This window comes from Pelophylax lessonae (genome assembly GCF_965119305.1).
Source record: "Pelophylax lessonae genome assembly, chromosome: 3".
NCBI classification, from domain to species: Eukaryota; Metazoa; Chordata; class Amphibia; order Anura; family Ranidae; genus Pelophylax; species Pelophylax lessonae.
In genome coordinates this window covers 372,230,052-372,248,294 of record NC_138770.1, presented here as the reverse complement: position 1 = coordinate 372,248,294, position 18,243 = coordinate 372,230,052, and the positions used below count along the sequence as shown (strand labels likewise).

Below are 18,243 nucleotides of genomic sequence, written 5' to 3'. Positions count from 1 at the left end.
TTTTTCAAAATTTTCAGTCTTTTTTTTGTTTGTTCACCAAAAAATAAAAGTCCCAGTGGTGAATAAATACAACCAAAAGAAAGTTCTATTTGTGTGATAAAAATGTCATTTGGGTACAGTGTTGCATGACCGCGCATTTGGCATTCAAAGTGCGACCGAAAATTGGCCTTGGCAGGAAGGGGGTTTAAGTGGCCGGTAGGCAAGTGGTGAATAAGAAAAGGTGTTTGGTGTTCAGTGGTGAGTTAGGTAAGTACACATTGCTGTGCTGATGTGGGGTGCATGGTATGACTGTTGGGTAGGTGAAGACTCCAGTCAGCAGGGTAGGAGGAGCACACTTTGGCATTCACCTCCTCCTCTATACAGTGACTTGGACCCTGCACAGTGTACACACCACAGGGCACCTGAGACACTGCACATCAATGATATTAGACTAGTGTGACAGCCAGCCAGCCAGCCAAGTAGCATTTTAAAAGGAGAGTTAATGACAGCCTGGGTATTTGTTCGGCACACGTTTCCTACAAAGTACAACCAACCAGGACTCAGGCAGGACTGCATACAGTTTGCTTATGTTTAAAAGTCTTCATAAAGTTTGTTAAAAAAAAAAAGACTTCCTCTAAATTCTTTGGAAAGTGTCTGACGTAGTCGGTAGCGCCGCCCCTTTCACCGCCAGTCTGCTCCCGGCCTGTGCAGCTTCCGTAGCTGCATGTATGCTCGGTTCGGGAGTTTGTAAGCGTAGCGGCGGCCGCAGCTCCTTCTAAGCTTGGTCCCTGGTGTGTGTGAGAGCCGGGCCGTGCAGTGGGGGTGGCTCGGACGTCGCAGGGCCGGGGCCGCCAGTAAAGTCCAAGTGTACGGTGGCCCCGGACCTTCCAGTCTCTAGCTGCTGTCAGCCTCTGGCCGGGGCCCGGATTCGCTCGGTGAAGGCGCGGCATGTCTGCCTCCTCCGCTGACATGATTGAAACCCCTCCGGTGCTCAACTTCGAGGAGATCGACTACAAGGAGATCGAGGTGGAAGAGGTGAGATGGAGGCACGGGCACCTAGGTGTTATGGGGGACACTCCGCTCCTTCCACGTCACTTGTCATTGTCACCTGGGTGCTTTCCTAGAGCTGTCATTTCTATTAGTATTGTCATTGTCAGTATGCCAGTTGTCATTGTAAACTATTAGTATGCCAGTTGTCATTACACCTCTATCAGTATGCCAGTTGTCTTTGTAAACTTCTATTAGTATGGCAGTTGTCATTACACCTCTATCACTATGGCAATTGTCATTGTAGACTTCTGTGAGTATGGTCATTGTGAACTCCTATTAGTATGTTCATTGCAGATTTCCATGGATATGGTCATTGTAGACTTCCATGGATATGGTCATTGTAGACTTCCATGGATATGGTCATTGCAGACTTCCATGGATATTGTCATTGTAGACTTCCATGGATATGGTCATTGCAGACTTCCATGGATATTGTCATTGCAGACTTCCATGGATATGGTCATTGTAGACTTCCATGGATATGGTCATTGCAGACTTCCATGGATATTGTCATTGCAGATTTCCATGGATATGGTCATTGTAGACTTCCATGGATATTGTCATTGCAGACTTCCATGGATATTGTCATTGCAGACTTCCATGGATATGGTCATTGTAGACTTCCATGGATATGGTCATTGTAGACTTCCATGGATATGGTCATTGTAGACTTCCATGGATATGGTCATTGCAGACTTCCATGGATATTGTCATTGTAGACTTCCATGGATATGGTCATTGCAGACTTCCATGGATATGGTCATTGTAGACTTCCATGGATATTGTCATTGTAGACTTCCATGGATATGGTCATTGCAGACTTCCATGGATATGGTCATTGTAGACTTCCATGGATATGGTCATTGTAGACTTCCATGGATATTGTCATTGTAGACTTCCATGGATATGTTCATTGCAGATTTCCATGGATATGTTCATTGCAGACTTCCATGGATATGTTCATTGCAGACTTCCATGGATATGTTCATTGCAGACTTCCATGGATATGGTCATTGTAGACTTCCATGGATATTGTCATTGTAGACTTCCATGGATATTGTCATTGCAGACTTCCATGGATATTGTCATTGCAGACTTCCATGGATATGGTCATTGTAGACTTCCATGGATATGGTCATTGTAGACTTCCATGGATATGGTCATTGCAGACTTCCATGGATATTGTCATTGTAGACTTCCATGGATATGGTCATTGCAGACTTCCATGGATATGGTCATTGTAGAATTCCATGGATATTGTCATTGTAGACTTCCATGGATATGGTCATTGCAGATTTCCATGGATATGGTCATTGTAGACTTCCATGGATATGGTCATTGTAGACTTCCATGGATATGGTCATTGTAGACTTCCATGGATATGGTCATTGTAGACTTCCATGGATATGGTCATTGTAGACTTCCATGGATATTGTCATTGCAGACTTCCATGGATATGGTCATTGTAGACTTCCATGGATATGGTCATTGCAGACTTCCATGGATATGGTCATTGCAGACTTCCATGGATATTGTCATTGCAGACTTCCATGGATATTGTCATTGTAGACTTCCATGGATATGGTCATTGCAGACTTCCATGGATATTGTCATTGCAGACTTCCATGGATATTGTCATTGTAGACTTCCATGGATATGGTCATTGCAGACTTCCATGGATATTGTCATTGCAGACTTCCATGGATATGGTCATTGTAGACTTCCATGGATATGGTCATTGTAGACTTCCATGGATATGGTCATTGTAGACTTCCATGGATATGGTCATTGTAGACTTCCATGGATATGGTCATTGTAGACTTCCATGGATATGGTCATTGTAGACTTCCATGGATATTGTCATTGCAGACTTCCATGGATATGGTCATTGCAGACTTCCATGGATATTGTCATTGCAGACTTCCATGGATATTGTCATTGTAGACTTCCATGGATATGTTCATTGCAGATTTCCATGGATATTGTCATTGTAGACTTCCATGGATATGTTCATTGCAGACTTCCATGGATATGTTCATTGTAGACTTCCATGGATATGGTCATTGTAGACTTCCATGGATATTGTCATTGCAGACTTCCATGGATATGTTCATTGCAGATTTCCATGGATATGTTCATTGCAGACTTCCATGGATATGTTCATTGCAGACTTCCATGGATATGTTCATTGCAGACTTCCATGGATATGGTCATTGTAGACTTCCATGGATATGGTCATTGTAGACTTCCATGGATATTGTCATTGCAGACTTCCATGGATATTGTCATTGCAGACTTCCATGGATATGGTCATTGTAGACTTCCATGGATATTGTCATTGTAGACTTCCATGGATATGGTCATTGCAGACTTCCATGGATATTGTCATTGTAGACTTCCATGGATATGGTCATTGCAGACTTCCATGGATATGGTCATTGTAGACTTCCATGGATATGGTCATTGTAGACTTCCATGGATATTGTCATTGTAGACTTCCATGGATATGTTCATTGCAGATTTCCATGGATATGTTCATTGCAGACTTCCATGGATATGTTCATTGCAGACTTCCATGGATATGTTCATTGCAGACTTCCATGGATATGGTCATTGCAGACTTCCATGGATATGGTCATTGCAGACTTCCATGGATATGGTCATTGTAGACTTCCATGGATATGGTCATTGCAGACTTCCATGGATATGGTCATTGTAGACTTCCATGGATATGGTCATTGCAGACTTCCATGGATATGGTCATTGTAGACTTCCATGGATATGGTCATTGCAGACTTCCATGGATATGGTCATTGTAGACTTCCATGGATATGGTCATTGCAGACTTCCATGGATATGGTCATTGTAGACTTCCATGGATATGGTCATTGCAGACTTCCATGGATATGGTCATTGCAGACTTCCATGGATATGGTCATTGTAGACTTCCATGGATATGGTCATTGTAGACTTCCATGGATATGGTCATTGTAGACTTCCATGGATATGGTCATTGTAGACTTCCATGGATATGGTCATTGTAGACTTCCATGGATATGGTCATTGTAGACTTCCATGGATATTGTCATTGCAGACTTCCATGGATATTGTCATTGCAGACTTCCATGGATATGGTCATTGCAGACTTCCATGGATATGGTCATTGCAGACTTCCATTGATATGGTCATTGCAGACTTCCATGGATATTGTCATTGCAGACTTCCATGGATATTGTCATTGCAGACTTCCATGGATATGGTCATTGCAGACTTCCATGGATATGGTCATTGCAGACTTCCATGGATATTGTCATTGTAGACTTCCATGGATATTGTCATTGTAGACTTCCATGGATATTGTCATTGTAGACTTCCATGGATATTGTCATTGTAGACTTCCATGGATATGGTCATTGTAGACTTCCATGGATATTGTCATTGTAGACTTCCATGGATATTGTCATTGCAGACTTCCATGGATATTGTCATTGCAGACTTCCTTGGATATTGTCATTGCAGACTTCCATGGATATGGTCATTGCAGACTTCCATGGATATGGTCATTGCAGACTTCCATGGATATGGTCATTGCAGACTTCCATGGATATGGTCATTGCAGACTTCCATGGATATGGTCATTGTAGACTTCCATGGATATGGTCATTGTAGACTTCCATGGATATGGTCATTGTAGACTTCCATGGATATGGTCGTCGTAGACTTTCCGCGGGTGCAGTCGTCGTAGACTTTCCGCGGGTGCAGTCGTCGTAGACTTCCCATGGCCATTGTAAGCTTCCTGTGGCCGTTGCCAGGGTATCCTTACCCTTGAGAAAGACATGTTAGTGAGTGAGGCAACGCGTCGGGAGGAGCTGAGTGACGTCACTTCTGGTCTACGGCCGTGCCCGGAAGTTTTACATTTTTGTTTACACCGCATTTTGCGCAGGAGCTTTTACCCTTTTTACACTGTGAGTGATCTATTTTTAATTTTAACAAATGTTAATATATACTACACCATGAGGCCCCTTTCTTATTGTGTCCATATTATTATTATTATACAGGATTTATATAGCGCCAACAGTTTGCGCAGCGCTTTACAATGTGAGGGAAGACAATACAGTTACAATGCAATACAGGAGGAATTAGAGGGCCCTGCTCGTTAGAGCTTACAATCTAGAGGGGAGCTGTGTGAGGGAGAGATTTAGGAGGACCCTTACCTTATGAGACGTTACCACCTACCAGCTGTCCGGTTACCACCGCTTGGAGCCATACAGGAGAAAACAACGCTTGTTGTAACCTGCCTGGAGGTGAGCGGCCATTTCATACATTGTGGGATTTGGTGGACATCGGTGACATGGTCTGATTTAAGAGCACCTCACGAGTCCAGATAACCATTTGTTTTATTTTATTATTTGTTTTATGCTTGCACATTTGCACATGAACTTTTATATTTATTTTCACCACCAGCACTTTTATATGGATTTTAGATGTATTATTGATATTGTCATATTGATTCACATATCTTTCCACACTAGCACTTTATATGGACTATTTTGCATCTATTTAAATATTGTCATTGTAATTGTTCACTTCCACGGGTATGGTTCCTGTCATTGTACACCTCAACGGGTATAAAAATAAAAAAAACCCTCATGGATGGGACTTTAACGGCAACACAAACCGATGCAGTAAATAATCACATAATATATATATATATATATATATATGAGTAGACAATTTGTGATTGATCGCTTATTAACACATTTGTGATTCCTTTAGATCATAGAAGGTTTCCACCCCCTACCCCTCCCCTCCCGGTTTTGTGCCATTTATTCATATCTTCACCACATGATCAGCCTGCGTATCATCATCTTTAATTACAAGTTAGAAGCACTCTATAATGCATTGCACATGCTTTTACGACCATTTGGATTGAAAATCTCCCATCTTTTTCAACCATGTAAGTTATAGTGCTTGATTTTTTTTTATATTGTTCTTTGTTGTTTTCAGAGTTGCTGTTTATTGTGCGGCTTTTCAGCAACCCCAGTGGCTCACAGACTGATGGCTGGGCTCCACTGTCCCCTGATGGTGACTTGAGGATATTTTTCATGATTTTATATGATTCTTATCGGTTATCTATTCTTTCATTACGTTAAACTGCACTGCAACAGGTAACAATTACCTCTGTGTAGATACAACAAGCTACACACCTTTACTATGTGTCTATTACAATGTATCTAATGGTATTTTTCCATTATAGAATATAGTTCTCCATTTGGTTTTTGTATATTCTACTATATGGTACAAAAAGAGTGAAAATTTACTGCATCAGTTTGTGTTGTTTAAAGTCCCATCCATGAGGGTTTTTGACAACCATAGGCTACTGCTGAAAACACTTTACCTTGATGGGTACGGTGGCTGTCATTGTCATTTGTACGCGGGTATGGCGTAGGGATAGGCCGATATGCACTTTCCCCGATATATCGGTATCGGCCCCAGAACTGGCTGATATTGCCAATATTTTTGTGACGTCATTCTGCCTTAGGCTGCCTCCCTCACCTTGGACAGCCTCGTCTGGAGTTGGGACTAGTCTCGCTGGAGTGTATCACAGCCATACATCCACACACAGCAGCCCGGTGCCAGCCAGCCACCCACATCTACAGGCCCTGTGCCAGCCACCCACATCTACAGGCCCTGTGCCAGCCACCCACATCTACAGGCCCTGTGCCAGCCACCCACCACAGGGTGCCAGACAGCCAGCCACCCACAGACAGGTTGCCAGACAGCCAGCCAGCCGCCCACAGGCCCTGTACCAGCCGCCCACAGGCCCTGTACCAGCCGCCCACAGGCCCTGTACCAGCCGCCCACAGGCCCTGTACCAGCCATCCACAGGCCCTGTACCAGCCAGCCACCCACAGCCCCTGTGTCAGCCACCCACCCACCACAGGGTGCCAGCCAGCTACCCACCAACAGGGTGCACCAGCCAGCCATCCACCACAGGGTGCCAGCCAGCCACCCACCACAGGGTGCCAGCCTTCCACCAGAGGGTGCCAGCAAGCCAGCCATTAAGCATTAAGCAAAAATGAACACGTTCAGTACCAGATTTGTGTCAAATATTGCCTTTATTTTTCAAAACTTTAAATTTACAAAATATCGGCCCATATCAGCCGATACCGATACGTTGTGACGAAAATATCGGTATCGGCCCTGAAAAAAACCATATCGGTCTATCCCTAATATGGCGGCTGTCGCCGTACGGCCCCCCCGCGGGTATGGTGGCTGTCCTCGTCCACCTCCCGCGGGTTTGTGTCCTTATCTCCCTTCTCAAAAATGGTCACCTCTGCGGGTATGTTCATTGCTGTAAACATGAAAAAGAAAGGAGGTGCAAACACCTAGTGCATTACCCTTTAAAATATTTATTAGAATGCCAAAAACATACTCGCAGGCATGAAGAGCAAAAATCACATTGAATGAGTCCACCGCTATGTGCATATGGACATGTCCATGTAGTAGGACCGCTGACGCGTTTCGGGAGGCATGCTTTCTTCCTCAGACTGATGAAAAGGTGTTTTAAAGGTGTCCAAGGGTAATGTACTAGGTGTTTGCGCCTCCTTTCTTTTTCATGTTTATGGTCTTTGGAGTTCCCTATCTGAGGAGAGAGGCACACCTATTATTCCCATTGGAGTGAGCGCTTGGGTTATTCAGTTGTTTGAAGATTTGATGTTTATTGCAGTCTTCTAGGGGTCGCAAAGCTTAGCAAGGATTTCGGTGTGAGCCAAGTAAGAACAGTTTGTTTCTGATCCTGTGTATTGCAGATTTGACCTTTTGAAGTGTCTCTGGGGGCATATTGGAATTTGAGCCTGTTTTTTTACTTTCTTAATGTGAGTATAATTTAGTGGTGCATATTAAAGAGTGTGATGATTGGTTTACAAGATGTATCCATCCATCCATCTATCCATGTGGGATCTTTTTTGGAACTGTAAAGGAAACAGATTGTGGAAGATTTCTGCAGTTTTAGTGGCTGTCTTGGTTGATTGCCCTAATCCAAAGAAGATTCAAACTCCATCAGCCTAATCTTTAATAAGATTGGCAAATATTTTTAATGAGTGATGTTCCAAATAATGGGTGAAGAGAATGAAGTCCCCATTTACTGAAGATTCACAGGGTGTTTCTTGGAATTAGATTCAACTATACCTGTTTTTGTATTTTGAAATTCCAGTTATGTTAGTTTTTTTTATTTATTTTTTTATGTTCACACGACTAGTGTGGATGGGACTCTTAGATTCACACCGCCGTGCAGCACGACTTCATCACGGTTTGCAAACGACTTCTCATAACTGAAGTCAATGCAAGTCGCTCCGACTTCACCCATAAGTAGTGCAGGAACGTTTTTCTAAGTCTGAGCGACTTGAGTCGCTCTGATTAGAATGGTTCCATTGCACAGAATGGAGCGCTACTTGTCAGGCGACCAAGTCGCCTGACAAGTCATGGCAGTGTGAACCAGCTCTTAGTGTTGTTTAAAGTGATACTAAGGCTCCATTCATATTTGGCGTTTTGGGATCTCAGGCAGAATGGGTGCCTTTTGCTTTCTATGGCACCTAGCGGTATGCCCATAATGCCCAAAAGAAGCTCATGCTCTTTTTTTTCGGGTGACAAGCTTCATGTGTTGCTGTTTGCAGCAATTGCCACCCAGTCTATTGCGGCGAAAGTGCATCATGATTTAGGTGCCATTAAACTTAACATAGACAAAGCTTTAAAAATGAGGAGGTCTTTTGCTAGAATTATTGCTCTCGCTCTTGACGATCACGGCGATACCTCACGTGTGATTTGAACACTGTTTTCACTTGCGGGCACGACTTACGTACACGTTTTCTTTCCAACGCGAGCTCACGGGGACGGGGGCGCTTTGAAAAACTTTACTGTTGGGTTATGAAAATGTTTTGTAAAAATGTAATGGGTCCTGGTCTCACAAGGGTTAAGCACATTTGTACTAGAGGGAATGATGATCATTGACTGAAGATTTTTCAGGTTTGAGTGGAGAAATACTGCAGAAGGTGAAAGCCTGGGTACATGTAACTTGAGGCTAGTAGAGATCCTGCTATTCCCCCACCCTTTGCAAATCTTACTCCAACTACACCAGGTTAGGCACCAGGGATCAAGAGTCCTACATCCTATTTCCTTCTGTAGGATATACTATAGATCAGGCTTTTATAGTGACTTTCATAGAGGTTTTATTGTAATTGTTACCTTGCTCTTATTTATGGTTTCAATATCTTGGTAAAGGTAATCATGCCATTAAACAATATATTTGCTATTTTAACAGGACACAGTGGCCTACAACCTGTGACCCTAATATGAACAAAGAAAAAAAAAAAAACACTTTTTTTTTTTTTTTATTGATCGTGCTTGTGCAAAGACTTTGTATGAAAAAGTGCTTTAAAGAAAGCTTTTCTGAAAGAGATGTCAAGGGTGTCACTGCAGGCTTTGTGTTATGCAAAGCCCTAAACCATGGGTGTCCAACCTTTTGGCTTCTCTGGGCCACATTGAGTGTAGAGAAATTTTCTCGGGCCACATATAAAATATATACTATACCTAAGGTATATAAGTAATTGCTGGCGTGCCCTTCCCGCACTGCCGCGCCCCCCACACTAATTTAACACAACTAGAGGATTATTAAATTAAATGGAATCAGTATACGGAGCTTTACTTCTGAGAGGTAATGAAGGAACACTCTAACCACCATGACCACTTCAGTGGTTTGAAGTGGTCATGGTGGTAGGAGTCACTCAGAAACACTGCACTTGCTCCCCTCCCCTCTGAGGCAGCCTCTGCCTATCGTTAGTTGGAAGCGGCTGTGGCCGTGCCCCCGACCCGACTTCCTTTTTCCCCCCTGCAAAAAAAAAAGTTTTCAGGGGGCAGTGGGCCGCATTGCCTGCGGTTCCGGGCCGCATTGCCTGCGGTTCCGGGCCGCAGGTTGGACATGCCTGCCCTAAACAGTAAATCCTTAGTCAAAAAATTACAGAATTATACATAACCTGTAATTAATCACATCTTCCTGTTGAAATCCATAAGTTGGAAAAGTTATGGCCTTTGCTCGTGATGCAGCTGTTAGGGAGAATGTGCTACTGGCCTACTGATCAATTTCTTGTCTGCATAACTAAATTTGCAAATGAGTCTCCTTCCATTGCCTCTAAGAGTTTTACACATTTCAACTGCTCTAACAGTAAAGAACCCTTTCTGCAATCTAAGGTTAAATCTTCCTTCCTTCTAACCTTAAATCATGGCCACAGGTCCTCTTCAGGGTGCTTAGTGTAAACCATGGATGTCCAACCTTTTGGCTTCTCTGGGCCATGAGTGTAGAGAAATTTTCTCGGGCCGCATATAAAATATATACTATAGTTAAAATGAAGGTGCATGATAGTGACAATCTAAACAGAAGTACTAAAACACACTAGCAGCGCTAAAATTCATAAATAATAAATGAAGTGCAGCCCTCAGTTGAAGTTACTTGCTAACGAAACGCGTCAGGGCGTGGTCACGCGGTCATGAGGTAGGACCTGGCGTCTGATGCTGAACCCGATGCTCGCTACAGCCTGGTACCGGCGGCGAACTGACACCACGGGGATTGGCCTCTACACGCAGGTTTATGCCTCATCCTTTATATGACAAGCTTGCTTTGTTTTATATGTTGTAAGTGCATCAGCTATTGGGGATCCTGTTGTGGGTAATAAAGTCTGATTTTAGCCATGCAATATTGCCCTATGTGAGCTATTATTTTCACATGTACTACCCCTGATGTAATTGGAATCTCCTGTGGGTCGGCCACAAGAATTGATCCGATTGAGACTGATCGAGGGCCGTTTGTCCTGGGAAATTCCTGTGGATATCGTTTTCTGAGCCTGAGATAGGCTGGCATTACAAGTCCCTGTATGACCAGATTTCTGGTGAGTGTCTCTCATTAGGGGGAGCACGTTGGTGCGGTGGAGGGTCCAGTGCAATATATCCATTCACGGCTTCTGGGCACATTGCATGATTATATGAACATATGGACATTATCCCAATGGACTGCACTTCATTTATTATTTATGAATTTTAGCGCTGCTAGTGTGTTTTAGTACTTCTGTTTAGATTGTCACTATCATGCACCTTCATTTTATGCGGTTATATTTATAGCAGCAGCTTTTAGATATATCATTTGTTTTAGCATTTTATATATCACTCTATATACTTATAGGTACCTGGTAATAGCGCCGGTTGAGTAAGTAATTGTAGTCCCCACTTGTGTCCGTTTCACTTGCTCCTTTTGGATATACTATAGTTAAGGTATACAAGTAATAAAACGCCGCCGCGCCCTTCCCGCGCTGCCGCCCCCCCCCCCCCAGCACTAATTTAACACAACTAGAGGATGATCCCTTCTGAGGTAGCCTCTGCCTACAGTTAGCTGACCCAACTTCCTTCTTCCCCATCAAAAAAATATAAAATTGTCAGGGGGCAGTGGGCCGCAGTGCATGGGGCTCTGGGCCGCATGCGGCCCCCGGGCCGCAGGTTGGACATGTCTGGTGTAAACAGTTTATTACAGGTACTGAAGTCACCTGTGATATACACTGCTCAAAAAACTTCAATGAACACTTTGAAAACACATCATATCTCAATGGGGAAAAATATCAAGATGGATATCTGTACTGATATGGACTGGGTAATGCGTTAGGAACTAAAGGATCCCACATCGTTTGATGGAAATGAAAATTATCAACCTACAGAGGGCTGAATTCAAAGACACCCAAATCAAAGTGAAAAAATGATGCAGTAGGCTAGTCCATTTTGCTGAAACTTAATTGCAGCAACTCAAAATTGTACTTGGTAGTGGTGCACCGAAAATGGGCCTATCCCATTTCGGCCGAAAACGTGTTAAAGATGCCGAAAATTAATGGCCGCTAATGGCTGTAAGAAGTGAGCCCTTCGCTTTGTTCTGGCGCCGGCCGCTTTAGTGCAAGCTACACTGGTTGTTAGGATGGCCAGCCGACTGGCGTCTAGCAACCAGTGACGTCCCGAGGAGAGGACCCAGCATGCACAGCGCCTATTCTCTCTCCCTCTCCCTCTTTGGCAACATCTCTTAAAACATTCTACTGTAGTCAATTTAAACTTCGGTCTAAATATGTTCTTTTAGGAAAAACGAATATTTTGTCTGTGCTTTTTAAATTACTTCAAGGCTTGTTGCATCTCGATAGGTTCTATTTAGTAGTGTAGGAAAAGCTGTGATGTTGTCTTTAGCAAGCAACCTTGTCCTAGCTGTAATCTTTGAGGCCAAAATGAAACAACAATATAAACTACTCTCCTTTTCCACTGAACTAATTTTCCACGCTAAGCAGGAATACATTTACAGCAACTAAGACTCTTAGGAAAGTGTATGTTTCCTGAGAGTTAAAGTATATGTAAACCCCACCTTGTAATATAACCCATTGACATAATGGTACAGAGCTTTGTGTGTATATAAACCATATAATAGTACAAAACTATTTTAAAATCATTTGGGGGGAAAAAGTAAATCCCTAGTACTCAGTAGTTTGTATGGTCCCCACGTGCTTGTATGCATGGCGGACAAGTTAGATGGTGTCCTGTGGTATTTCCTCCCAGATCTGGACTAGGGTATCACTGAACAGACTTGGGTGCAAACTGGTGGTGTTGGATGGACCCAAACATAATGTCGAGGCGACCATGGGACCCATTCAGTGTTATCAATTCCTTCATCCTCCAGGAACTGGCTGCATACTCTCTTCACATGAGGCTGGGCATTGTCGTAAACCAGGAGGAACCCAGCATCAGCATAGGGTCTGACAACGGGTCTAAGGATTTTATCCCGATACCTAATGGCAGTCAGCGTGCCATTGTCTAGCCTGTAGTGGTCTGTGCATCCCTCCTATGGATATGTCTCTCCAGACCATCACTGACCCACCAACAAACCGGTCATGCTGAACGATTTTACAGGCAGAATCATTTTCTCCATGGCTTCTCCAGACCCTTTCATGTCTGTCACATGTGCTCAGGGTGAACCTGCTGTCATTTGTTAAAATCACAGGGTGCCAGTGGTGGACCTGCCAATTTTGGTATTCAAAGGCAAATGCCAATCGAGCTTCACGGTGCTGGGCAGTGAGCACAGTGCCCACTAGAGGACGTCGGGACCTCATGTCTGTTTTGATTATTTGGCCAGACTTTCTTACCAGTGGCCTGTTGGAGATCATTTTGTAGGGCTTTGGCAGTGCTCATCCTGTTCCTTGCACAAAAGAGGAGATTATATTCCTGCTAAAGGGTTAAGGACCTTCTACGGCCCTGTCCAGCTCTCCTAGAGTAACTGCCCGACTCCTGAAATCTCCTCCATGCTCTTGAGACTGTGGTGGGAGATGTGGCAAACCTTCTGGCAATGCCATGTATTGATGTGCCATTCTGGAGAAGTTGGACACACCTGTAAAACCATTCCTGTTTGGAGGTAGTCTTATTGTTGCCCATTTAGTGCGCCTGTTATTTCATTAACACCAAAGCAGCTGAAACTGATTAACAACCCCTTCTGCTACTTAACTGACCAGATCAATATTCCAGGAGTTTACTTGACTTGATGCTATACTCTGATTTAAAAAGTGTCCCTTTAATTTTTTTTTTTTTTTAGCAGTATATTTTTACATTGTATGCATATGTAATTGATACTAATAGCTGAGGCCCTCCATCTCCCTTATTGACTTTGTTACCCTTCAATGGACTCTTTCTAAGGCCTGGTTTATGCTATTGTGGCTCTGCAAGTCAAGTTTGTGCGTGCATGGCAGCCCATTTATTTGAATAGGATGCGGTGCCTGCATTTCATGCAAGAAAAAGGTTCCTGCACCATTTTTAAAATGCAGCAGCAGGGAAAGCGCATGGAGCTTTTGCAGTTCCCCCACTCCCAAACGCACTGCATGTTTACATGCATGGAAATGCCATTCGGAATGAATGGCAGCACCATGTGTTTTTAAAGGGCAGCGCACTTTGGCGGCGGGTGAGTGCGGGACCCTTTAAGAAAGGGAGCAAACGATATGGATTAATTTAGGCCTGGAAGGGTTGTGGCCCATAATTTAAAAAGTATATGCCAAACTTAGGCACACTAGGTGTTTAGGCCCAATGCATGAAGCTTGGGGCAGAGGGCACAGGTGCCATGTCCAGCCTTGCTGCTGCCAGCCTGTCAAACTCCAAGAGGCTGCTGTGGCTGGAAGGGGCTGTACGGTGCACCTAGCAGTACTTGCGTTTAGAGTAGTTGTGCGATCAGGGACAACTACTCAGAACCAGACCAAATAGCTTTACAGAAAAAAGTACATTGGGAACTCGAAGCAACATACCATGCTGCCTTACCTCTGACAGAGACCTCTAGTGAAAGCTGTCAGGTGTTTGAGGCCCTACATTCTTACATGTTCGCCAAGCTCGGTACATACAGCTGCAGCATGTTGTTTTTCAAGTACAGTAATTACTAATATTTTAAACAGTGGATTGGAGTCACTCAGCGGACTACCTCTGCAGTAGGGCACTCACTGCAACTACAGCAATCAGTGCACAACTGCTAGAAAAAAGCTAGGCAACAGCTAGACAGTGGATTGGATTGGAGTCGGTGGACTACCTCTGCAGTAGGGCACTCACTGCAACTACAGCAGTAAGTGCAAAACTGCTAGGAAAAAAAGGTAGGCAACGGCTAGACAGTGGACTGGAATGGACACACTACTCTACTCTTTTAAATACTCCCAGTTAAGTAGAACAATATTATAATGCAGAAAGCGTAACATTTCAGCATGTCCATGGTCACCTGTTAAAGGTCTTCTGTTTTGTTCAAACAATGCTGCAACTTCGTAAACATGCTCAGGAGTGGAGGACAGAGGAGCAGAGAGAGAGAGAGAGGTATCTTCTAGCATGGGAAGCAAGTTTTTTGTAGCGTGCCTCATTTTCTCTCCACTACTGAAGAGGATGACTTCTTCTGTCAATTGCTTCTTTCAAATAGAGGTGAAGTTCATCATCCAGGCTCATCGTTGCAGATTCAGAAGAAATTGAATCCTCCGCATGAGGCCCCAATAAAACACAGAAAATGTCCTGATCAATTCCACGACGATTAAGCAGATTCTCTTCGGTTTGTTGACATATTTTTGGACATTTGTCTGGTTTTTTTTCAGCATGCTGCTCTTCATAAAAGTAGTTTTCTGGACTTTTCTTTTGGGCAGGAACCTCCTGCACCTCAAATGTCTTCTGTCAGCCATTGTTTCGCCTTAGCACAAAAAAATCATCAGAAGACAAAGCATGGTTCTTAGATGGAGGATTCAAAAGACTTGCAAGCACAACATGTTTAATCTCTTCATGCTTCTCAAAGCATATATCAAGCAAAGCTCTTTGGATTGACAGACCATCATTTGAAAGTTGGAGGCTGTTGTGTGCCATGATGACACAGAGGTCTGACTTATCAGCAAGCCTCACTCCTTTAGACATGTTTGCTCCACTGTCTCTAAGTTGCGCAAGCATCACTCAGTCTTTGCTGATTCCCCATTCTTCAAGCTTGCCTAGAAACATTTCTCTACTGTACTCAGCTGTGTGGAATCCTTGCATCACTTTTGTATTCAACACCAATTGCCTTTTTGTTCCTCTGCTGTCAATGAAGTGGCATGTAAGAATGAGTAGTGACTCGGACTCTGTTTGTGACCAGCAGTCCGTCGTGAATGAGAGCGAGTTGCCAGCATTCTCTGGTTGCAGCATAGCCTTTACTTTGTCAACTACCTTTTGGTGTACCTTTGCCAGCATTTTGGTTTGATAATACTTCTCACTCTTCAGTGTGTAGCTTGGCTCAAGCATGGACATCAACTGCTTAAATCCTGAGTCCGACACCATTGTAAATGGCTGGTTATCAGTGACAATCATCTCTGTGATTACTCTGTCCAGCAGTTGGGATCTTCCATCTGAATGTAGACGGTGACATCATTTTTTTTTTTTTTTTTTTTTCACAAACATATCTGTTATTGTTGCCTGGGATAGTGGAGAGGGTATTTCAAAATCACATTGATATTCATTTTTTTTTCTGTGCTGCATGATACAATTCAATATGATGAACTCTTAGATGGGCCCAAAGATTTGAGGTATTTTTTTGTTTTTTGCAGTTACTGATCCCATACTTATGTTGCTTGTACATGTGTTGCAAACTGCTGCTTTTCCTGGAGATGGTTTAGACGAGAAATAGTCCCAGACCACACATTTACTCTTTCTCTCCTCATCCATCTCCATTTAAACTTGAAAGACACAAAATAGCTTAAAGAAATGGCTTGCTGAAGTTGCTGCTGATGCTGGCACTGGCTTCCTGTTGTGGGTTGGTGGTAGCTGACGCCTGGCAGTGTGGCTGGCTTGCTGTCACCCTGTTCTGGGTGGCTGGCTTTCAGGAACACTGTGGTGGCGCTGGCTGGCTTGGTGTCACCCTGTTCTGGGTGGCTGGTTTGCAGGAACACTGTGGTGGCTGCCTGGATTGGTGTCACCCTCTTATGGGTGGCTGGCTTGCAGGAACACTGTGGTGGGTGGCTGGCTTGCAGGAACACTGTGGTGGGTGGCTGGCTTGCAGGAACAGTCTCTGTGGTGCCTGGTTGGCTTCCATGGTGTCACCCTGTTATGGGTGGCTGGCTTGCAGGAACACTCTGGTGGGTGGCTAGATTGGTGTCATCCTCCTATGGGTGGTGGGCCTGCAGGAAAACTGTGGTGGGTGGCGGGCTTGCAGGAACACTGTGGTGGGTGGCTGGCTTGCAGAAACAGTGTGGTGGGTGGCTGGCTTGCAGAAACAGTGTGGTGGGTGGCTGGCTTGCAGAAACAGTGTGGTGGGGGGCTGGCTTGCAGAAACAGTGTGGTGGGGGGCTGGCTTGCAGAAACAGTGTGGTGGGGGGCTGGCTTGCAGAAACAGTGTGGTGGGGGGCTGGCTTGCAGAAACAGTGTGGTGGGTAGCTGGCTAGCAGAAACAGTGTGGTGGGTAGCTGGCTTGCAGAAACAGTGTGGTGGGTAGCTGGCTTGCAGAAACAGTGTGGTGGGTAGCTGGCTTGCAGAAACAGTGTGGTGGGTAGCTGGCTTGCAGAAACAGTGTGGTGGGTAGCTGGCTTGCAGAAACAGTGTGGTGGGTGGCTGGCTTGCAGGAATAGTCTCTGTGGTGCCTGGTTGGCTTGCTTGGTGTCACCCTGTTATGGGTGGCTGGCTTGCAGGAACACTGTGGTGGCTGGCTGGATTGGTTTCACCCTCATGGGTGGCTGACTGGCTTGCTTGGTGTCACCCTTTTATGGGTGGCTGGCTTGCAGGAACACTGTTGGTGGCTGGCTGGATTGGTGTCACCCTCTTATGGGTGGCTGGCTTGCAGGAACATTGTGGTGGGTGGCTGGCTGGCTTGCAGGAACATTGTGGTGGGTGGCTGGCTTGCAGGAACATTGTGGGGGGTGGCTGGCTGGCTTGCAGGAACACTGTGGTGGGTGGCTGGCTGCGGGTGACTGGCTTGGTGTCATCTGGGTGGCTGGTTGCTTGCTCGCTGGGCTGGCACCCTGTTGTGGTGGGTGGCTGAGGCCAGGGCCTGTGGGTGGATGGCTGGCAGCGTGACCGGACTGCAGCTGGCTGTAACACGAGGCTGTGGGAGGCGGTGTTAGAAGGCAAAACGTGTGCGCGCATCATACGGAATGACGTCACGAAAATATCGGTAAATCAAAACCCGATTCCGATATATCGGGGAAAGTCCATATCGGATCTCGATATATCAGCTTTGCCGATATTCGGACGATCTCTACTGTACATGCAAGTGAAACAGGCCATTGTATGGCTTCAGCAACATAAAAATGCCTGGAAATCCACGAGAGACAACAGTGGTGGATGATCGCAGGATCCCCTCTATGGTAAAGAAAAACCCATTCACAACATCCAGACAAGTGAACACTCTCCAGGAGGGGGGATTATCATTCTAAAAGTCTACAATCAAGAGAAGACTTCATGAGCGCAAATACAGAGGGTTCCCCACAAGGTGCAAACCATTCATAAGCCTGAAAAATAGAAAAGCCAGATTAGACTTTGCCAAAAAAAAAAACATCTAAAAAAACCAGCTCTGGAAAAGCATTATTTGGATGGATGAAACTAAGATTAATCTGTACCAGAATGACAGGAAGAAAAGTGTGGAGAGGGGTTTGAACAGCTCATGATCCAAAGCACACA

The 18,243-nt window shown here is 44.5% G+C and overlaps 1 protein-coding gene across 4 annotated transcripts in view; it reads left to right on the top strand.

Annotated features, from left to right (window-relative positions):
- Positions 1 to 637: 637 nt before the first annotated feature.
- MAP3K7 (mitogen-activated protein kinase kinase kinase 7) overlaps positions 638 to 18,243 on the top strand; it is a 100,477-nt gene continuing 82,871 nt past the window's right edge. For all 4 annotated transcript variants that reach the window (XM_082250243.1, XM_082250242.1, XM_082250241.1 and 1 more), the window contains exon 1: positions 638 to 1,014. In XM_082250243.1, the coding sequence (XP_082106369.1) occupies positions 928 to 1,014 (87 nt within the window). In that variant the 5' untranslated portion in view covers positions 638 to 927. The remainder of the gene's footprint in view (positions 1,015 to 18,243) is intronic.